Source organism: Pituophis catenifer, unplaced genomic scaffold (assembly GCF_029215685.1).
Source record: "Pituophis catenifer annectens isolate HBS135680 unplaced genomic scaffold, rPitCat1.0.hap2 SCAF_1, whole genome shotgun sequence".
Classification (NCBI taxonomy): domain Eukaryota; kingdom Metazoa; phylum Chordata; class Lepidosauria; order Squamata; family Colubridae; genus Pituophis; species Pituophis catenifer.
In genome coordinates, this window is record NW_027256881.1 from 76,866,600 (window position 1) to 76,890,599 (window position 24,000).

The 24,000-nt window shown below is 37.4% G+C and overlaps 1 protein-coding gene across 1 annotated transcript in view; it reads left to right on the forward strand.

Moving 5' to 3' along the window:
* The window catches only part of PRKN (parkin RBR E3 ubiquitin protein ligase), a 719,133-nt gene that overhangs the window by 471,619 nt on the left and 223,514 nt on the right, over positions 1-24,000 (forward strand). The window contains exon 7 of the mRNA XM_070951429.1: positions 14,250-14,386. Coding sequence (XP_070807530.1) covers positions 14,250-14,386 — 137 coding nt within the window. The remainder of the gene's footprint in view (positions 1-14,249; positions 14,387-24,000) is intronic.

Sequence of the window (24,000 nt, forward strand, 5' to 3'; positions counted from 1 at the left end):
CTCATTCCACAGCCATAGGGGAGAGGTTCTTGGAAATGCAATTGTTTTCCTTCCAAGCAAACAGACTGAAAAAGAAACAGCTTTAGATATAGATAGGAGAAAAATACAGAAAACTTTATGGGGAAGCAGTTCAGAGAATTGCCATGTGAAGTGAAAAGACATATCGGAGAAAGTTCAGTGGTTGTTTAGTTTCATAGTCTAGACCTAAAGCCTCATACACTCCTAATAAGTATAATTTAGATACCTTGGAAATAAGGCTTCATAAATCTAACCAGTCTTAGATTAAGATTTCACTCACAATAAGGGACTTAGCATGCATCGGGAGAGCAATAGGCTGTGGGCCCTTCAATAATTTAAGAAACAAGTCTTAAATGGAATTTTAAAATCTTAGTGGAGCAGCTATTATATGGGTATCTTCAAGATGTATGTCAAAACCAAAACCTGCAAGGTGAGAGGTGTGATGTCATGACTGAAGTCACACCTCTTTTGGAAATGTGTATTGCAGTTGTGTAGATCCAAAAGGGCCAAGATCTGCTATCTCATTGCGGACAAATTGAGCAACTCCACCAGCCATTATGTCACGTTCTTCTTGTAGCCTTCCTAAAATATTTATCTGGCTATTGTCAGAAATACATTCATAGTTTTGGTCTGATCCAGAAAAATGTTAGTTATTTGTTTCTTTGCTTTACAGATGTGAAACTCCATTTTTGCAAGGGACACAGTTGATAAGGAATATTTAAATGTCATCTGAAAGTCAAAATAAAAGTGTGCTATTTTGTTTAAGGACAAAGTGGTGAGAAATATGCATTTCATTCAGTAACACCTACAGCTGTAAATATAATTAAGCTTAATGAACTGTTGCTGCACCTCACGCTAAAGATTTTAAAACAAATACAAATGTCACATGTTGCATTATTTTCCAATTGAATACCAAATAAAAGTTTTAAAGTTGATTTAACAACGGACCTACTAAAATGAACACTTGAAAATGATAGCTATATATTAGACCCTTTATCTCAACTGAGAATACAATCCTGAAATAATTTAGCACTTGAAAAGACCTGGTGATTCCACTACAGGAAACACATACTTTATTTATCTGGATTATATCCCAAAAGAATCACTGTGGTTATTTTGCATATTTTTCAAGCCAATGAACATTGAATACATATTTCCCAGGTCCTGAGCTGGAGAACTACTGTATTTTTCAGAGTATAAGACGCACCTTTTTTCCCCAAAAAAGAGGGTGAAAATCTGGGTGTGTCTTATACTCCAAATGTAGCTCTGCCCAGCTTCTCAAACTGAGGTTTCAGAGGCTGAAAAAAGCATCAGAAATGAAGCTTCAAAAAGATGCCCCCAAACAGAGCTTTAGAAAAGAAGCCCCCAAACAGCTTCAGAGGCTTTTTTTCTAAAGCTGTTTCAGAGGCAGAAAAAAAAGCAAAAAAGGCAAGGCACAGAGCTCACAACCAAGGAATCTGTTGCTAAAATTCACCTCTGGGAACAGCTGATTGGGGGTATTCCGGAAGGCCGATCCACCTGCCAATCATCATTTTTCTTATTTTCCTCCCCAAAAACTAAGGTGCATCTTATACTCTGTTGCTCTTATACTCTGAAAAATATGGTATTCTTGAATCAAGGTGAGTTCTCTGGAATGCATTTAACACATGTGAGCAATAATTAAGAAAGAAAGGATATATACTGTTCCTTTTTTTTTCAAAAAGCTCATCCTGATGTCTCCTTGTACTTGCAATACAATGACCTCATCATTTGAAGACTCTGTCCAATTAATAACATCACATTTTCTCTTGAAGGAAGAAAGGGTAGGTCTTCCATCATTTGGTAGAAGGTGCCATATTTCCAATTTATGATTACATCAAACATAAATTGTAGTAAATGGTGCAAAATTGAAGTTGCACATCTGGAGATTAACTCTAAAGAAATATTTATCTCTTAGTTTTTCTTTGGTCTCTATATAAGTTTCTTTCTGGCCAAAAGAGCAATTCCTTATATTGCTCTCCTACAAAAGTTTAATCTTTTTTCCTCTGTCTCTCCTACTATTCATTTTGCCAGTGGCCTGTTAATGCTGTTTGAATTGTTTGAAGCTAAACACTATCATCAAAAGATGGAATACACATGGCAGGCAACATTAATAAGTAGATGCAATCTCAGGTACTTATTTCCAGTCTTGAAGCCCATGGTAGTTTCTTGGCTAGAATATTCTACATAGTAAATGTATCTACTTTCCTCACGTTGCTTTGAAATTCAGTAGCTCAGCCCTCCCTAACGCTAAATGTTTTCATAGAATTATGGAAATGTGGGACATCCCATGTATGCATCTAATAACCATGATCTCTTCAAATAAGTTATGGCCTATACCGGGGGTGGGTTCTATTTACCTTTACTACCAGTTCACAACAGGATTGCACGTGCGCATGCGCAGAGCATATTTGATGACATCCGGGTGGGTGGGCGGAGCCTCCCACCGCCACTGCTACTGGTTCGCCCGATCTGAGGTGAACCAGTAGCAACCCACCACTGCATTATATAGAAAGATGTTGCTCTATATTTTCATTTTAGAGTATAGAAACTTTTCAATAAATGTTAGTTGAGTGGTTTGGATGATCTTTGATAATCTTTCAATAATCTTCAATGTTATTATTAATTTACAATATAGAGAAACATATTACAACTACATTATAATAAAATAACTTGTAAGCTGACCTTAGACACCCTTAGACAGGGGAAAGTGGCATAGATAGATAGGTAGATAGGTAGATAGATAATAACAGCAAAAAAATGATAAAGAGGATTATTTTATTTATTATATCATAGCCCATCTCCCTCATAGAGCAACTTATTCATTTTATTATTGGCCACAATTATAACTGATATAGGAATTAATATAAGGCACACAGTTCTCTTAATTGAGTTCCACTTGTCCTTTTGTCATGATATATGCACACTTTTTTTAAATAATCCATGAGTGGTATATACCTTCCTTATTTGAGCTTTCAGATTAGACAGATACAGTGTTATCTTAGGTCTTCATACTAGAAAGTCTATGACTTCATCATTCCAGGAGGGAACTATTTCATTATATATTCTTGTGACTCTATAATTACTTAATCATCAAAAGGCAATGAATAGTTCAATTTGTCCTTATTTGGTTTCATCAGGTACATGCAATCATTATAACCAGCATTAGATTTTATGAGGTTCAAGCCGTTATACTTAGAATTGAACTCATGTCGTTTTATTTTATACAGCACACCGAACTTATGATTTTTTAATTGTCAAAGGTTCTCAAAGAGACCATTTGTACATGGTTTATATCTTGGTTATTTGATCTCCCAGTTTTCTCATGATAAGAACAACATTTATTATCTGATACAAATGAATTTATTCATCTTCTTATGAAAATATCAATAGTTCTTTCTGATATTATGTGGGAATAACTGGGAGACAGGTGGAAGAGCCTGAGAATAGTCCATGGTCAGACAAAAGGCAGGTGAGCCCACAGAAAGAATATGGAAATAGCAAACATCTCAGAAGGGATCCTCCCTAGTTTCTTGGGCTGTAGAGGTGAAGGGGGGGAGGGATGTATTTTGAGACTTGCAAGATTCTGTTAATAGAACCTTACAATAAAATTAGAGCTAGTACTTCTTGGTGCAGATTGCAACATCAATCTTGCAAGTTGGAGATTGGGTTTATCAGGCTGAAATTCTAACTATTTTATAATAATATTCAATAGTCTGTTTTCCTTTGTAGGCTGTCATATTTTTGTCATAACCATACATGACAGATCCAGAGAAAAGTTTACTTAGATAGCACTTTAAGAAACAATAGTTCTCTATTCTCTGAACAGATGTACATCACCACAGTGTATTTTTCTCTCTTTTTTTAAAAAAAAAAAAAAGTAGTATAGGTTAGTTTACAACTGTTCTAAATACTTTTTCATCTCGGATTTCTGATTATATCTCAGAGGGCACTCGTGCAATTTGTAACATGCATTCTCTATTTTTAGTAAGATATCTCACAATTTGTGACTTGCCACAAAATGCAGTTTCACAGCTTTAGGCTTTAGTTCTTTGTCTTTCTTAATCAGAAGGAATCCCAGATTGGACTATAGCTTGTGAATAATTCATTGTGAGATATAGTAATAGGGGAAAAAAAGAGGCGTTATTCTGAGCTGCTCCTTCTGTGTGAAATGTAGCTGCCATTGGGGCAATTTGGTGTTTATTTGATTCCAATGTGATTTGAAGCTGAATCAGACATCCTGGGTAAGGTATACAGTAAGTCTTCATTGATTTATACAACTTTAGAATGAATGTGGGAAATTATATGTTTCAAAGTCCTATGTGACAAAACCATTATCTGAGACACGAGCAACTATATAAATTGATTAAAGGAATAAAAAAATGAAGTACCTTGAAGCTTATTTTCATGGTGGTCAATGTAGTTCTGTTCATATTTTGGAGCGGAACCAATAACATAAATTTAATTTGCACATAACAATAGACACTTTATACATTTAAACATGATTCTACTTCTGTTACACAGATTGTATTTTTAAGATCAAGGGATATATGGATGAGGAAATCTAAACTTCTGCTGTCCCTATGCTCCCCTGGAAATAATATGAGTCCAGATATTTGTTTATGAGAAGAATCAGCGTACCCTGGTAGATCACAGATTAAGCATGAGCCAGCAGTGTCCTGTAACTGCTAAAAGAACCAGTGCAATCTTTGGTTGCATAAATTATAGGTATAATGTTGGGATCAGAGCAAGTGACAGATTTGCTCCACACTGATCAGATCATATCCAGAATGCTGTATCCAGTTCTGTTTGTCAGTATCCAGTACCAGAAGGAAACTGGAAAGAATACAGACAAGTGGTACAAAGATGGTGAATGGATTGGAAGCTACATCCTACAAAAAGCTGGTATGTTTAACCTAAAGAAGAGAAGCAACCTCTTCATACTTGAGGAGCTGTCACAAGGAAGAGGATCTGGATCAGTGGTGAAATCCAAATTTTTTTACTACAGGTTCTGTGGGCATGGCTTGGTGGGCGTGGTGTGGCTTGGTGGGCGTGGTGGGCATGGCAAGGGCATGGCAAAATCTCCATTCCCACCCCACTCCAGGGGAAAGATACCGCAAAATCTCCATTCCCTCCCCATTTCTGGGGGAAGGATATTGCAAAAATCTCCATTCCCACCGTACTCTGGGGCCAGTCAGAGGTGGTATTTGCCGGTTCTCCGAACTACTCAAAATTTCCGCTACTGGTTCTCTGAACTGCTCAAAATTTCCGCTACCGGTTCTCTATAACCTGTCAGAATCTGCTGGATTTCACCCCTAGTCTGGATTTATTTTCCCTAGGTTCAGTGGTAGAACATGTCAGCGGCGAGAAGGATAACAGAGCAAGACAGAGATGAACTAAGTAGAATTTCCTGATTGTGAGAACAATTAAGCAGTGGAAGAGCCTGCTATACTGAAAATTTTCAAACAAAGGTTGAATAGTCATTTGCCATCCAACACTGATTGCACACCAATGGATTCTTCTTGCAGTCTGTACCTTGATTCCTCCCTTGTGTATTTTTTTTTATAATTATGCTTCTCATCTTTAATCCATCTAGTATTCCTGTTCTCTTGGCTATTATTCAATTATTGACTGACAGTGAGAGAGAATATTTAGATTTTTTTTTCTTCACCATTCAGGGGCTCTTAATGGACATTTGCCCTATTCATGGGAGGTAGTGGGAAGAGGCTCATCCCCCTCCCCTTAACATTTGATGGCACACTTTGTGATTATAGCATCCATCCATACTCCTTGACAAAATGAATATTAAGTTGACTTCCTTTTTAACAAATTAAGCGCTGCTGCTTCTACCAAGGACAATTTCAACTTCCTACTCTATCATTTAGGAAATGGGGATAGCTACATAATTTGCATTCTACTCAGGATACAAAATGAGATTTCCCCCCCCCCCTCAGTTGGATTTCTTCAGGTATCCGTTAGGAGGTTAAAAAATAAAAAAGCTACAGTACGACACTACACTTCACTATTGTGATCATAATTTATTGATTATTATGGTTTTCTCCAATATTAGTGTTAATTTTTCTAATTGTTTTTAAATATAGGCAAATGTTTTTAAAGTAAAGATTTTTAGCTTCAAAATCTTGTTCTTAACAATACAAGAAGTATTCCAACTTTGAATAGAGCAGGGTGTCACGCTTGTGGCCGGCGGGCCAGAAGCATCACACACTGGCCACATCCACCCCAGGTTAGCGAAGGGAGGGAAGTTGCGATACATCACGTGATGACAACGTGATGATGCAAGTTTGGCACCCCTGGAATAGAGCATTTTAGGAAATTCCCATGATTATCAGAACAGTATCATAATAGGAAAATTGGAACAATTATTATCAAATCCAGACAGAGAGTTCCAAGCTCAAAACATTTTCAACAACTGTATTCTTCAGACTTTTTGAGTTATATTATCTCCTCTCTAAAGAAGACAGAATCCCTTCATTATATTTTATGGTCATTTCAAATCTACTTGTCTGCATTTGTTACTTTCTTTCACTCGATGGCCTTTTTGAAGTTTTAAAAAATGGAGATTCTTTCTATTCTGAAGCAGTTAAGTAGTGAAATAATGGAAACATTAGTCAGGTAGTTAGCAATAGCTATATATACAATTATGTAAAAGCATTATGAAAACTATCTGTGAGGTACTTCATAAAAGGATTAAATCACCCCTCTGAATCTGCTGTTCTAAGCACTGAAATGTCTCAGAATAATTGCTTTCAGAGCTCTTCAAAGTATCTGAATATGGATACACACAGATAGAAGACACTTCCATCCTATAGTACCTCAGCATTCTGAGGTTTGGAGGGGTGCTTTAACTGCTTCGTTCAAAGCTTTTGCCTAGTCTAATGTAGAGATATAAAAGCATAGTGGTTAAGGCAATAGGCTAGAAACCAGGAGGCGGTGAGTTCTAGTCCTGCCTTACCCAGAAACCAACTGGATGACTTTGGGCAAGTCGCACTCCCTCAGCGCTATGAAGAAGGCACAGGAAAAAGCAAACCACTTCAGGAAATCTTGCCCAGGCACAACTAAAGCACAAAAAGAAAGTATAGTCATAGTGTGATGCAAATAAAATGTGAGCTTCTGCTATTATTTTGCCAGTTTTCTACTTTTATAGAAAATTTATGAAAATGTCCCTACAGTACAGGTAACTTGGTGATAACAGGTGTAACTTTGGAGCTGTATGTGTGTAAAAATAGCTTCCTTGTTTTGTTTTGTTTTTTGTTTTGTTTTGTAAAAAAAAAAAGTTTGGATTTCTTTGCTCGTTTTCAAATCTATTTCCAATAGTGTGTCTCTTTCTGAAATGTGCTTAGAAATCTCCTGTGGATGTTAACAAATAAAATTGTTTTGGAAGAGTACAGAGTTTCATCCAAAATTGAAAATAATTTTATGGTGCTTATATAGAAAGCTTTTGCAGCTAGAAGAAGATTGCTAAAAGTAATAAAAATGTGCTAATGGGAAACTCTTGGGCGTTTTATAATAAATATAGTATTCTTGACTGATGGATGAACAGCAGTGTATTTCTTTATTCTATAGCAACAAAATCTGGCTGTCTATTACTGCCTCTGTGAAAATAATTCCTAGGAGCCGACTGTACAGATATATGCCTCTTTTTTATTATTATTTGGTTAAGATATTACATAGAAGTGAAAAAAAATCCTATTGTCAGCTGCAAATGACCCTAGGGATTTTCATAAATTCAAGCATTTCCATCACAGCTCTCTTCTATAGATATCTACTGGCTTTAGCTACATTTGAGAAATGTGAAGTGGGATGTCAGTTTGCTTGTCTTTAATGAAAAGACTGATCGATGTGGCATTCTCCTTAACCTTAGATTGCTTAGCCTTGCCTGCCTCTTTCCCAGAATTGAAGGCTATGAAATAATAGAAAAGAAAGGTAAGCCAAGTTTTTCATAAGAAGGTAGCAAAAGATGTATCGTTTAGTCCCTATTGTGCCTACAAATATCTCCTCACGCTGAATAGCATTCTCGGTCATTGGGCTGACTCTCAATACATGAATAATACCGATCATAAGATTTTAGATATACTCATAACAATTTATTTCCCACTGGGGCTTTTATCTAAACAAGATCAGTCTTTATATCTTTCTTTTGTCAGGATTCTGTTGCAGCCTATCTGATTGGTATTATCCACAACTTTCTGTGACTCAACCAGAGGCAAGTGTAAAAAGAATGTATGGAATTAATCAGGCTTCCCATCATAGCAACTTGTGCTGTGCTTCCCAAAAGTTTGTGTTTATAACACAGAAAGTAAAGTAGGCTATATTCCAATCCCCCTTCCCCACCCCCAAACAGATAAGGTTTGTGTGATGCCTGGGAATGATAGACAGTTAAGTGTCAAATATGCTTGAGATTAAAATAATTCCATTTTAAGATTCTAAAAAAAAGTGCAGAGGAATAAATAAGATTATTTTTCAGTATGCTTAGAACATGGCTAAAAGAACTCAGTTGGTGTTTTGTTTGCTCTGGATGGCTAAAATTCAATTAAGATCCTTAGACAAGTAGATTTCAGTATCTGGAGCTCATGGAGTGTAATTGTGACCTAAGTACTGCACAGTTTAGATCAATGATCTCTGAGAGAATCCAGAGCTCCTTCTCAGAGGCCAGCACCCAGGCTGCATTGGCTTTTCTATTTGATTCTCTTTAGGGATGGGCTCTTGAATCATTTTTTAAATCATTTATAGGAGATGTATGAAGGTTCTCTAAGGAAAAGTCAATAGCCCGCACCTGTAATTTCGGCAAGCAGTAGAGGTAGTCCTCAATTTACGACCCAGTTGAGCCCAAAATTTCTGTTGTTAAGTGAGACATTTGTTAAGTGAGTTTTGCCCCATTTTACAACCTTTCTTGCCATGGTTGTTAAGTGAATCACTGCAGTTGATAAGTTAGTAACCCGGTTGTTAACCGAATCTGGCTTCCCCATTGAGTTTGCTTATCAGAAAGTCATAAAAAATGATTACATGACCTTGGGACACAGTAATGGTCATAAATATGGACCAGTTGCCAAGCATCTGAATTTTGATCACATGATCACAGTGATGCTGCAAAGGTCGTAACTGTGAAAAACGGTCATAAGTCACATTTTTCAGTGCTGTTGTAACTTTGAACAATCACTAAATGAACTGTTGTAAGTAGAGGATTACCTGTATATGAGTCTGAGCAAAAGAAAATCCTGATAATTTTCAACCTCCCAAATAAGCAAAAATAAAATTAGAGCTTTGGTTCTTTCCAGCCATGCTCTAAATGACTTCCTAAAGCTGTATAATAGTGATGCGTCATCTGGTACACAACCCAGGATATCTTTATGCATTTTCTTTATAATGCACATAATGTATCTTATACAGTATATGTGCTTCTATGCTGTGATGGTGAACCTATGGCACGCGTGCCAGAGGTGGCACACAGTGCCCTCTCTGATGGCATGTGAGCTGTCACCCCAGTTCAGCTCTGCTGTGCATGCATGCGTTCCTCCCTCTGGCCAGCTGGTCTTGGGGACTCTGCCGCGCATGTGCGGGGTGTGGGCCACATGCGGGAGGTGTGCATACATGCGCAGGGGCGGGGCATATGCGGGGGGCGTGTGCACATGTGGGGGGGCATGCCGGGGGCATACACATGCATGGGGCAGAGTGCATGTGTGCGGGCCGTGCACGCATTGAATTTTGGGGATTTGGCCGCGTGCACATGTGCTTTGTGCACTCAGCCCAGAAAAGATTAGCCATCACTGTTCTATGGTATCCAAAAGTCATAGCAGCCAATGAGATACAATATATTCAATATGCAGATGTTACCAGTTGGATATCTCTATCCTGAGCCAAGCAGGATGGACCTGGAGTTTTTAGAGTGGCTTGTAAAACAGGCCTAAATTGAATCCCATCAAGTCAGTGTTAGAAAGCCAACTAATCCTGGAAAGTAATCCATTTGTTATTCCCCAAAAAGTGTGCTGTTATGGAGAGAACTGATTATAGACTGACAAATTATGGGTCCTCCTGGACTCATAATTCCTTTTTCACTAGTAAATAGTGATCATAACCAGGAAAAGCTTTGCAAAATTACATTTTGTGCACTAGTTGAGAAATTTCTGGAATAAGAGGCTCTCTCCATGGGAACCCATTCCTTTTTCACTCTATAATCACTCACTATATGTCAGGGTCCCTTTGAAGATCACTCAGAACCTTCATCTGATTCAACAGATAATTATGAGCTTATTGACTGCTACTATGCAACACTTCTACCATGAGAGATGTGTTGGCCACCAGTCAATTTACAGGTGCAGTTCAAGTACGTTGTTGCTGTTATTACCCTACTTGGCTCAAGGCCTAGATATCTCTGAGTTACAACTGTCTGCTTGGTGAGATCAATGAGAGGAAGCTTACTGATGGTCCTGCCACCAATCACAGAGACCCTGCCACCCTACAGTCCCTGTGATTGGACCTGCTTCATGATGATTCCCTCCTTTGAAATAGTCTTCCCTATTAAAGCTGTGAACGAGAGGAACAAAAATTCTAGTACCTCTGAATGGTGGTACATATGCTTGGCTATAACTTTTTTTGATGAATGGAATTTGCCACTAATACTTAATCCTACTTTTGCCAGTATATCAAAGCTACTCAGTCTTTGGAAATGGAACTGTGTATAAATGAAAGTCAATAAATAGAGCAACGTATAAACAGAAATAAATAAATCTAGATGAAATAAAATGGGGAAATCGGGAATTAAATATTTACCAATACTATTTTTAGGAATTTTTCTTTACATTCTTTACATTTATAAATAATATTTTGTTTAGCTAATTATTAAATTTGTATACCGCCCATCTCTCTACCAAGTGACTCTAGGCAGCTTACAATACCATAAATAATAGGATAAAACAATTACAGAATTAAAACATTGAATATTGAAAGTTAAAACAGTAAAATTAATATTAAAATGGATAAAAAGAATGAATGAGTAGACAGGATGGAGATGGAATCTTCTAATACAGGGAAGACATTAAGCCCAAACAATTATACTTCTTTTTAATTTCCTAAAAACAACTAAATGCACTTTGCTTGGTATGGTTTAGCTTTTATACATGTTATATTGAGCATTAATTGTGTAACTTCAGTCATTGTCTTTCTGTTTAAAGATGTTATTTCTTAGAATATTCCTTTGTTTAAAAAAAATATTTAAAAATGTTATTTATTTTTTCTGATATTTGAATGAATCCTTAAATAGTATATTGAAAGCTTGTTTTATGTGCCTGTGTATCCTCAAGACAAATGTTTCATGTAGCACTACCTATAAATGTAATATTAGATGTTTTTTTATAGTATTGACAGTTTACATAACTTGCTAAGCAAAGGATCCATATGTTCCATAATTTATTATTTTCTTTTAAATCATTATTGAACATTTTATGCAATGTTGCGCGCTTGGTGTGTAAAAAAAAAGTGAGATTGCTTGGAAAGTTTAGTTTTTTCAGAGGAATTGAAATTAATTGCTTTTCATGTTGTTATGAGGCATGGTTTCCATCAGCTAATTTAGCACAACTTCAGATCTGAATTTTTCTAAATTGTAAAATGATTCTTGTTAAACTGCTCTGTAGAAAAACAAATGATACATTTAATGTCTTTTGTACATTAAAGGAAAGGCTGGTTTATTCATCCCACCCAATTCCCACTTTTCTTTTTAGATTATTTTTGTTCAAGGGGAGGTTAGATTTCAGAACAGCAAGTGGTCAACTAATAAGGATTAGTAGCAGGGAGGTTTTGTTTAATTCAGTTTGTAAGCTGCTTTAGTCAATGAAATCCCCTAAAACACTGAGATTATATTTTTAATGCTACCGATACACTATCTTGATGTCTCCAGCAGTAGATGGATTTTTAAAGCTTATTTTGAAAGAAGATTATGTATCCTCCTATAGTGTATGCAAAACTATGGAATATTATATTTTATGTACTGTGTATCAATCACATGCAGCCTAATACTCTAAGATTAGATAGAAGATTTTAACAGATTTGCAAAGAGTTAAATGGTAGTCTTAGAATATCTAAGAAATTGTAGACATTAATAGGGGCGGAAAGGGGAAGCAGGAATTGTGTATCCAATTTGAAGCTTTTGAAGCAATCTTAAATGAGACATCTTGTTATTTCAGGATTTACAGGGGGTTCTTTCATTAATCTATCTCCCTGCCCCTTTCCCCCTTTTTATTTCTTTAAGAATGTAACATTTAATTTATGTTATCTTACACCGCCACACAGCAAGGAAGAATGTATTGAATTCTGGATGCAATGGAGTTGCCAAAGTTAACTTTTCAGCATGGAAAATTGTTGTGAACAAAGAGTGGAAATTTACGGTCACAGAGGAAATATTTCCTTTCCCAAAAGAAACAAAAACCTCCTTACAAATCAATCTTGTCAATGCCCTACCTTCAAGTTTCTTATCACTATATGTTTAACATTCTTGAGTGAATGGCAAATCTCATATCAAGAAGGAACCATAGCTTAATTGATGACAATCAAACACGCTATATCTCTGAAACTCAGAAAGACAGGCATAGGGGAACCGTAACAGTTTTCCTACACTTTTGAACCAGTCTGATTTGTATGACCATACCTGTTTAAAAGTAGGTTTTCCAATTACCTAAGCCTTGGAAAGAAGATTGTGCTAATATACCTCTGAACAGTTGATTTCCTCCTTGATGTCCTGCTGATATGGTCTTCTCCTGGTTTGCACAGCATAACAAGATACTGTTGTCCTCAAATATAGTTTGAAATTACCTTAGGCTAGGGCTTTTCAAATTGGGCACCAAAAGAAACTGCAGGAGGGCACAACATTTTTTAAAGCTGATTAGGATATGTGAACTGGGTAGTTTTATAAGAAGGAAATATTTAGAGCAGGGGTATCAAACTCAAGGCTCAGGGACCGGATCAGGCCCACGGGGTGCATAGATCTGGCCTGTGGGGCCAGCCTGGAAACAGCAAAGGACCAGCCCGTGGTGCCTCTGCCAGTGAAAACAGAGCTCGGGATGGCTGCGTGCGGCACTCCCAAACTCCATTTTCGCTGGCAGAGGGTTGCAGGAGGCCTTCACAGCCAAAAACAGAGCTCAGGAGCCCGTTATCACTGGTAGAGTGTTCGGGCTGCCACAGGCACATGAGTGACGTCAAGCTAGCCACAGCCATCTTGGCCATGGCCATCCCGCCCCCCAAGGTCAAACACAACCCTGATATGTCCCTCAATGAAATTGATTTTGACACCCCTTTTTTAGAAATACTCCCAAAGGTGCTTTTTCAAGAAACAACTGGACTTGCAGAGCTGAAGTAGCTTCTTGGATGAGAAGCGAAATGTCTTCAAAGAAAAACCAGAAAGTCCAGTTGTCTCTTGGAAAAGCATCTTTGGGACAACCATGACCTGAGATGATTGAGAATCTCCATAGACATTTAGAGGTGCTGTTGGCGATGGTGTGGTTAATCTTGAAAGATAGCGTGGTTTTGTGTGACATAAATGGTTCTGTATCTTTAATAGTTTTGTATCATTTATTTATTTAAAAGATTTATATGGCCACCCATCTTAAGCACGTCTGGGTAACTCATGGTTATTTACTGCCCTTGCAGCATAAATATATATGTGTGCTCAGAGCTGATCTTCCTATTGATCTTCCTATTTGTTGGCAGAGATAAATTTGCTAGACTAGGGGATTTTGGTGAATTATGGTCACTAATATTTGAGTAATTAAGAATTAGTCATTCTCTTATTATTAGAGACATTAAGATCATACAATATTTTTAGAGTGGACTTTTGGGTGGGCAGAACTGTGCGGGTTATAGGGGCTCTCTCTCTATATATATATTAGCATTCAGACCCTGTCTCTCTGCTTGGTATGCTTGTTCACAGAAACAGTTATTCATCTTTTAGTCCGGCAAGTTTGTCTTTGTGTCAGGTGGGCATTTTATAAATAAGCAGTCTCAGTGACATTGCATGATCTTTCTCCAAGTTCCACAGGCTCCTAAGCATTGCTGTGGACGTGGATCTCCTTTTAGAATTAAACTTACAGAGAATAGTCGTGAATGTTATTTGCATGAAGTTCACGCCAGATTGGTGTAATAACATGGGAAGCTTAATTTCTCACCACCATTTTTTTATTTCTTTCTCTCTCTCTTTAATCATTTAGGAGTCCTGTGTTAGTCTTCCCATGCATTCATCACCATGTTATTTGCCTGGATTGTTTTCACCTCTACTGTGTGACTATGTTGAACAATCGCCAGTTTGTCCACGATCCTATCATTGGGTATTCATTGCCATGTGTGGGTAAGTTGTTCACTAGTACTTTTTTATTACCGTATTTTTCAGAGTATAAGACGCACCGGAGTATAAGACTCACCTACCTTTTTTGGTGAGGAAAAGAAGAAAAAGAAATCTCCCTCTGCCTCTGAGCAATTTTGCCTTGTTGCAGCAAACAGCAAACAGCCTGCTTTACTTTCATTTTCGTTTTCAGCATAGCTTGATTAGCACAAGGAAAAAAAAATCTGCTCCAGCAATTTACCTCTTTGCAGCAAGCAGCAGAGGCCTGCGCAAAACAGCTGAGAGCAAATCAGCTTAGAGTCGGGAGGCCGTTCCAATCAACTTGTGCTAATTAGCCTGTGCTGAAGCTGAAAGGAGCTGTTTTTTCTTGCTGTTTGCTTGTAAGGAGGAAACTGCTGGGAGGCAGAGGCCAAAGGGTGGGGGCCAGTGGGTGGGCGGGGCTACATTCGGTGTATAAGCCGCACCTAAATTTTCACCCCTTTTAAGGGGGAAAAAGGTGTGTCTTATGCTCTGAAAAATACGGTACTTTATAATGTAATAAAATTATTTTACAAACAGTGGAAGGAAATTACTGGCTTAAAAAAACAAATACTCCTCTGTCAAGTATTGAAGATAAATTAATAGTGTCAAATAATGTTTTCTCTTAGCATTTTCTGCCTTTGGCTGCTCTTTGCTATAAGAACTCAGTTGTAAATGGTGTTTCTTTTATAAGTACTTTTATAAGTACCAAGCCTACATGGTTTGGTCTAAAATTTCATCATCAAAAAGGGTTAAATAGTAATATCTTAAAAGTGCTAGACATGGAATTACAGAGATAAATGATAAATGACTTTCAGTTTTCATGTTCTGAGTCAACTACAAGAAGCTAAACTTCATTCAATAACTTCATCTTTCCTACTTAATTCACTTCTGAATTAAATTCAGGATAATAATCCAAACGTTAGAGCATCTCTTCTGATTTATGCAATCAAAAATCCACAGTTGAGAGAAAAACTTTTCTGATAAGGCAACAAAAAAAAAAAAAAGAAGATAAAATGTAACCTTTTTAAGAGGGCAAAGTTGCTTATTTTCTGAAATAGATTTATAGAGAAAATTAAAAGCTTTCTTGATTTTTAAATGTGGTCCAAAGTGCATTGTTTTACACAAGATATTAATTAATAGCTATGACATCATTTCTTAGAACTTTGCTAGTTCTAAAAGTTACTTTATTTAATTGTTTTGGATGAAAACTGCAGGTACTTCAGTTCAGGTGAAGCCCCTGAAAAGCATATTGGTGTAAGTAGGTTTTGTCCAGAACATGATAAAGATTATTATTTCTCAGTAGCCTTCAGGCATTCAAAAACCTTCACGCTACAGGAGAAAATGTGGTTTCCCCATTCACACTGTTTAGTTTGCTTTAAATGTGCAAATTAGCACTGTTGATCCTGTTGTTGTTTTGACAAATTTATGAAGCATAATGATCATAGACAGCAGTTTTCATTAACATTTGACTTTCTGCTTCTGAAATTATCTAGGGACTGTATTGCTGATATTAAACAACACAAGCACACAGACACAGAGCTTTGATTATATCAATCTGAAGGTCAAAACAACTGCATCATACTTGACTGGATGGTTGTAACTGTATTTAGGGATAAATAAGACATAAGTTTGTTTTGTATTTTAATAAATGTTTATCCACTTTCAATTTTTCAAATATTGATGCACGCTCATAAATGAAATCACCATTTTATGCAATTTAAAAACTGCACAAAATTATGCATATTAAAACGGATGAAGACTGTTGCAAAATTAAGAATGGAAAAGTTAGAAAATGTAGTGGAACTAAACAGATTCATCTCTATGTCATCAAAGATGTAGAGTCATTTAAAGATGAAATTTTCAGGGACTCATTTATTCCACACTAATAGATCTCTTTGTAACTCACGTAACTCAACAAAAGGACTATTATACATAGAAGAGATACAGAAGGTGAACATTCATTTGACTTTCATCGATATATAATGTTGAGTTTGCCCCCTTCTTTAATTTTTGAGTTTATGTGCCTGCCTGCTTTTCCTTCTCCCTTTTACTCTTCTATTTTTGTCATTTTCTTATAGTCTTCTGTTTGACTGATTGTGCCTAGGATCAGAGCAGTTTTCCATCACTACTGAAGCTAGAGTTGTTCTTCATATTTATAGGTACAAAAGGTCTTTATTAGCATCTCTTACACTGTCCTTTGTGACAAGAAGTGACAAGATTCAACCTGAGCTTTCCTGCACACATGGCATGTACTTTGCTCTCAACACAAACAGAAAATTGGACTCGTTATATAACATCAAATCATTTTAACTTGAGAATACAAATTGATGCTTGGATTTGGTTAAATAGCAAGTTTAAGTGGCCTAGAATCACATAAAAGTTCAATGGTGGCTATATAAATCAAATAAATAAATACATTTTTAAAAAAGTATTCAGGTGGGTCTATGGCAGAGTTACGATTCCATGTTAAATCTGGATTGACACTGAATTTTTGTAGATAGAAGCTGGTCTGGTATTTGCTTTTTTTTTTTTTTTAAAGAAAAGCACTTCAGATACTCTGATCTTTTGCTATGGTACAATGATCTATTCCATTTTTCTTAGAGTGTCCTACATTAATGTGATTCTATGCATAGAGGTTTCTGTCAATGCTGACCTCTAAATATCTTTGAAATAATTAATACAGTGCTTAGAAGGATAGACTTGCATATGCATGAAAGCCGATTTATAGTTATCTCACTGGTAAGAAGGGTACTGAAATTTTCAGCTAAAAATGAGCTTTGTAGAGAGATAGGCAGCATATTTTAATGCAAGCCCTACCCCCTTATGCAAAAATAGGATAATAATACGGGATTACAACCCACAAGGGAACATAAACCTGATGTAAGATGGAAATGCTAAGAAAAGAAGTGGGGGAGGGGCAGGGAATGCAAGCCCTCATGTTGCTACAGGCGTTTGAGGGTGGCAGGGACTTTGCATCTTATTATTCTTGCATGGTAAATCATATTTTGTGACATGCTCCAAAGAGCTGTGAGAAGAAAGCATTACTATGAAAATTGCAAAATGAAGGGGGAGGGGATTGTACCTAGAGATATCCATGGCTATATTAATACATAATCCAAGTTACCATTAGTTACTGTTGAAATTGCTACAAGAAAGGAACAAAGGTAACTACTGTTTTAAAGATTTGTAAGAATACCAGTGGGATTTGATGAAAGCTTTACATCAGCGTTTCGCAGTTTTAATCACTTTAAATTGTGTGGGCTTCACTTTCCAGAATTCCCCAGCCAGTATGAAGTCCACACATCTGAAAGTTGCCAAGGTTGAGAAACGCTGTTTTAAAAGAGATCTACACATTAAGATTTTTGTGTGTCTATTTTTGTGGAAGACAAGTTTGAAATGATAGTTACTTTTCCAGATCATGTCTAGTAGAGGCGTCCATGGTAATAATAGAGTGACCACTTATGTATAGAGATCCTAAATACTCCAAAAAATTCAAAGAGCCAGTTTGGTATAGTGATTAAGACATCAGGCTTAAAACCGGGAAAATGTGCGTTAGGACAAAGCTAGTTAGTTGATCTCCTTCTCTTAGGAAGGGGGCAGTAGCAAACTACTTCCAAAATCTTGCCAAGAAAACTGCAGGGACATGTCCAGGTGAGCATCAAGAGTCAAAAACTCTCTCAAATGCACATGCAAACATGCACAATAATATCAAGGATATTAACTAGTTGTAGTCTTTATCAGAAACATGTAAAGGTCAGTTAATATTGCAGGCATCAGGAACAGCAATCATACAAAGCTTACCGAATATACTTTAATGATGCAAAGGCAGGGTTTATTTCATTTATCTCCTACATATTGTGAAATCCCTGTTTCAAATACTTTTCACGTCCTTAATGTTTAGTAAAAATTGGCTATAGTTGATTCACTGTTCAGGAAAAATTTAGGACCATTCTTTCATATGGTGGTTTGGGATGGTCCTATTAGTTCCATGATTTTAGACCAAGCATTGTAATTTAAAAATCCATACCTAATGAAACTCCTCATCTCTTCTTGCTTTTTCATTTGAACAAATTGTGTCAGATACTATACTACAGCCAAGATAATTGTGGTCTTGGCTATACTTACTAAATAATTTGCCTTGTTGTGAAAAGAGCTTGAGCTCATCTATACTTTGAGTATTATAAATAGGAAAATCCATGAGTTTTATGAGCCAATGTAATTCCCAATTTTTAATTGATTGGCTTAATAGTCCAAGGATATTAGTCTGTCATTTATTCCCTGGGTGCACAAGTCTATTCAGAGTTTCTGTCCCAATTCTTATTGGATTCAGTTTAAAGCCCTCTAGATCATGTTTAATAAACTTTGGCCAATAGCATTCTTCCCCCAAGTTTGTAAAATACAGTCCATTCGTGCCAACAGTGTAATAACTTGGTTCCAGAAGCAAATTTTCTGCATGGCAGAGTGTATAATATTAAAGTCTTATTGGGACTGTCTTTACCTGAAGATAAGTTTTCAATTCTTGAAGCTGGGTTTAATTTGGAATCCTAGGTGACAGTGAGAAGCATTTCAACTTCATTCAGATTATTGTTGTGACCTAGGTTTACTGAGTCATTAAAACACACGAGTAGTCCCAAAAACCTCTTTTATTGCAACAGCTGTGAATTACTTTCATTCACAGCTGAGTCCCAATTAGTTGCAAAAAGTCCTTCGGGAGAAGGACTTCAGGATAATCACCAACTTTTATCTCCTTTGACACGCTGCCAAAGACCTACTTGGTAAAGTCACATGGAATCCAGAATTAAACAGAGATGCCCACTGGGAACAGAATTAACAACATTGCTTTCCTGCAAAAGGCCCATGTGCCTTTGCTCCTCTTTTAAGCCTTATGGGAGGGGCCAATCATCTCCAGGTCTTACTCCCGAGTCGTCCCTTTTGTTTTAACTGTTCGTGCCTTCTTGCAGCTCTGCGCATGTGCACACTAGGAACAGGCTCCTCCTGTTCCTCTGCCTCTCTGCTGTCCAACTCTGGAAGCTCTGGAGTCTGTGCACCACTGCCAGATGGCCCTGGCCCCATCTCTGCCTCTGACGCAGAGCCCTCGTCCGGGCCTTCCCCAGACTCCAGGACTGGTCCATGTTCCTTCCCAGCCTCCTCACTATCCGACTCCGCTGCCAGCTCCGCAGGCTGCTGGTGGACCACAACAATTATACATTTGCTTGTTTATAAAATGAATATGCCACCCGTCTCACTGTTCCAAGTAATTCTTGATGGCTTCCAATAGATTACTCAGTATCCATTCACAACTGAAACCTTTTATGAAGAGGAATACTATTCAACTGAGAAAATCATTTCCATATATTTTTCCCCTATAGTCTATTTCAAATAGACAAACTCCAGGGACTTTCAAAACTGTGAACATAGACTTGCACGTTCTCTATTAATATTCTAAGACTTGCTTTTTGATCTTCTGGTCTCTTGCATGGCATCATTGGCGCATCGCAAACCATGAAGGATGCTCTCCTTTGACTATGAGTTGGCTTTAATTAAATTTCTACGTCTGGAAAATGAAAATCTAATTTTCTTTTTGACATTTTCTATATTACTACTTAGACAAAATTATGAAAATAATTAATCCCTGTGGTGCAGACAGCAGCAATATAAGAAGTACAAAAATATTGCATATAAATAATACCACTAATCATCAATCTAGTATAATTTATTGATGTACGTTCTTATTACAAATCTTAAATCAAATTTGTTCTTTAAGTTGCAAATCTGCCATGCTGCAAAGACGGCATTATTTCCCTTGGCTAGGTTGAAAATATTTGCATGTAATGCTAAAACTCCACCCATTCATTTCTCTAATTCATGAACCTTGGGCTGACATAAGTCCACTTTCCATTCCTTCTGCTGGGTAGTCTGAAGAAGGACTTTATAAATTTCATAGTTTATATCAGCCTTTCAAGTTAGGTTAGCCTAGAAAACCAATGCCATGTACTATAGATCAATACTTTTAGTGTAAAGTACAATTAAACAATCGTGCAAGTCTTAATACTCCTCTTTCCCATTAATCTTCGTGTGAACTAGGGAAAGGCTTGCTCGAGTCTTTTACTACTAATACTGCACATTACATTCTTGCTAATACTGCACATTACATTACACCCAGATTCAGGACCCTTTTATCTGATAAGCTCTTCTTCCAGTGCCATTCTTGATGCACTTTTCAGTTAACCTAAATATTTGTTTGGGATGTTTCCTAAATTAAGTATTCTGAAAACTGGGTTGTTAAGCTAATCAGAGTGTGATGTAAACCAGGGGTCCCTAACCCCCGATCCATGGACTGGCACCAGGCCGCAGCATGCCAGAAACCAGGCGATGCAAACAAGCTAATCCCCATATGCGGGATGCAGGCAGCACATGAAACCATGTCCCCTCCAGTCCGCAGAAAAATCTCTGTCCATGGAACCGGTCCCTGGTGCCCAAAAGGTTGCGGGCCACTGTTGTAAACAATTATCCCCAGTGCTAAGAAACTCATATCTAGAAAAATTAAGATTAAATGTTGCTCCTGGCCATGGATAGATGAAAGAAAGAAAGAAAAATCCTAAGATTTACAGTGCTGTGGTTGGAAAAGAAAGCAATGTGGTGGGAGAAAGAACAATCTGTTCAAGGCAATGCTTTCCGTCTGGAAGATTCTTCTTGGAATTGATCCTACATTTGAAAAAAGAATCCTTCTGGGTAGGAAAGACACAAACAGACTGACAAAGGTTCAGATGTTTGGGACAGTAAAGTAACCCCAGGTTCTTAATCCATAGGTAGAAGACATCCAGGCCAGCAAATAAGTGAATTAAGTGATTGGCACTGTGCTCTAATGGGGGCATATTTTTTTTTAAAAAAAATTGGGAATCATCACCTATATGAGTTGTCTGTCCTCTCTGTGTATGGTTTATCTTCACTCATTTCAACCCCTCTTCACGCCCACCTTGTAAGGTCCAAGGGGCTGTGTCTCCCTGATGCTCATTACTTCTAGGGAATCGTTGCCTTTTCTCCTAGGAAGCCTGGGTCCTTTTGTTTCACTTTCATTGTGTTATTCTTCAAGATGGTGTGCTTCCAGTGCTATCTTCTGCTCAGAGGCTGCACAACTGGGCCAGGGTCAAAGACAGCATTGCTGTCAGTCAAGTGAGTAATCCCAAACTCTGTGCTGTCATTCTTCAATTCTCTCAGGAGAGATAAAGGCAGTTGTGACAATAGTGCAAATCAGTGGTGGGTTTTAAAAATTTCTACTACCGGTTCTGTGGGTGTGACTTGGTGGGCCTGACATGGCTCAGTGGGCGTGGCTTGGTAAGCGTGGCAGGGGAAGGATACTGTAAAATTTCCATTCCCACCCCACTCCAGCGGAAGGATACTGTAAAATCTCCATTCCCCCCCCATCCAGGGGAACGTTACTGCAAAATCCCCATTTCCTCCCAATCAGCTGGGACTTGGGAGGCAGAGAATAGATGGGGGCAGGACCAGCCGAATTTTTACTACTGGTTCTCTGAACTACTCAAAATATCCACTACCGGTTCTCCAGAACTGGTCAGAACCTGCTGAAACCCACCTCTGCTTCATATCCATTCTTTAGTGTTATCTGGAACATTTAAAAATTCCTTGCTTGAACACTTTTTAGTGTCTAATTCATCCTGAGAGTTAAAATACAGAAGGGAGAATCGCCATTTTTTTTTCTTGCAACACTTTTTCTCCTTGGGGACTTTCCTACATTTTATTCCACAATATCAACCTGGGTAAACAGGACTGAGAAATGTGGCTGGACCAAACTCAGCCTGAGATTGTTTGGTTCTCATTCATCCCCTTAACTATTTCATCAAGCATACATATCCCATAATATAGGCAGTATCAAACTTGGTCAGTATTGAAATAAGGGACCACCAAGAAAACCTTAGATTGTAGGCTAGATGGATAGGTTAGAAATAATAATAAGACATTGTTTCCATACTGCTGTAAAGAAAATCATATGAACATGCTTTCTTAGTCAACAGGAGTTAAATTCAATTGGAGGGAGCTTTTTTTATAAAGACTAAGAATGGTTCAGATCGGGGTGAAATTCAGCAGGTTCTGTCCGGATCGCACAATACAGTAGGGCCAATTGCGCAAAGCCCTGCCCACCCACGCGGACGTCATGACGTCCCTTTTTTGTGACGATTTGCAGCCTCTGTGCATGCATGGTGTGCGCACATTTGCAAACTGGTAGGGAAGATAAGTGAATTTCACCCCTGGTTCAGATCGTCAGGAATGCTGTTGGAAAAGATACGTTCTGGTTTTTTTATTTCATTCGTAGCTTTTTTATTGTCTCTTTTGAATGGTTTATTTCTATGTTTCTACTTATGGATCCAAGCCAAATCCACAACTGCTAAGGAATTCCTGGAAGCTTATAACAGAGGAAACCCCACACCCATTAGCACTGATGATGTTACCTGGTTAGGTAATAAACATCTGCAAGCAAACAAACATGTTCAGAGAGCACCAAGTACTCCACAGTTCAACCCTGTATATATTGTCTTCTATTTAAGCTCCGGGTTGAATTACTGCATGGACTAATGCAAAGAACCCATTCAGTGTTTGATTTATATGTTGCACATATAATGTTGACTAAAGGATTGTCATAGAGAGAAAGAACTTAGTTAAATAGTGGAACTGTCAGAAAAAGATTTTGTTTTTCATAGTCCTTCGCCCTCTAGTAATATAAAGCTTTAGAAAAGATGGATATTTCACAGATGTACTTAGTAATATGCTAGGAGGGAAACAGAATTTTCCAGAGATACTGAAATATAATTTTCAAGTAAACAATCATTTTTAGGAGGGAGCTGAAACCTTTTTTGATTATATATTTAACTCCTTGGAGCTATTCCAGACTCTTGGGAAACAGCATGCATGTTGAAAAGGTATCTAATAATTATTTGCTAGATAGCAGCTGTGTGAAAAGCATTTGTTTTATTTGTCATCCTTAGACATTTAAATTTTAAAAGAATAAGGCAGATAAACAATTGTCTGATCCACAAGGTACAACAGATTTAAAAGTAATGTTAAACTTGTGATGTGGCAGGTTAACTGAAAGGAAAAAAAATAACAGAACAAAAGTACGCACATAACAAATTCAGTACATTTTTAGTATTATTAGAGTTATCATTGGAAACTGTCTACTGGAAATCTCTCCCATCTACCACTCTGGCATTAATGCAGCTAATAGGAGATAATGGAGATAATAGTATCTGCAAATTATTAGAATGATCTAGTAGTTAAGGGACCAGGCTAGAAATCAGTAGACTGTGAGTTCAAGTCCCGCTTTAGGCATGAAAGCCAGTTGGATGAATTTAGGCCAGTCATTCTCTCTTAGCACAACGTAATTCACAGGGTTCTTGTGGGAAAAATAAGGAAAGGAAGGAATAATACATATGTTTACTTCATTATACAAATAATAAGGCACCATTAAAAGATATAGGGGGAAAAACCCTTAAGAGCTTAAAACTGAAAAAATGCAATTTTTGTTTGTATTTCCTGGAAATATTTTGAATGTATTTCCTGGAAACTAATTTGTCAGAAACAAT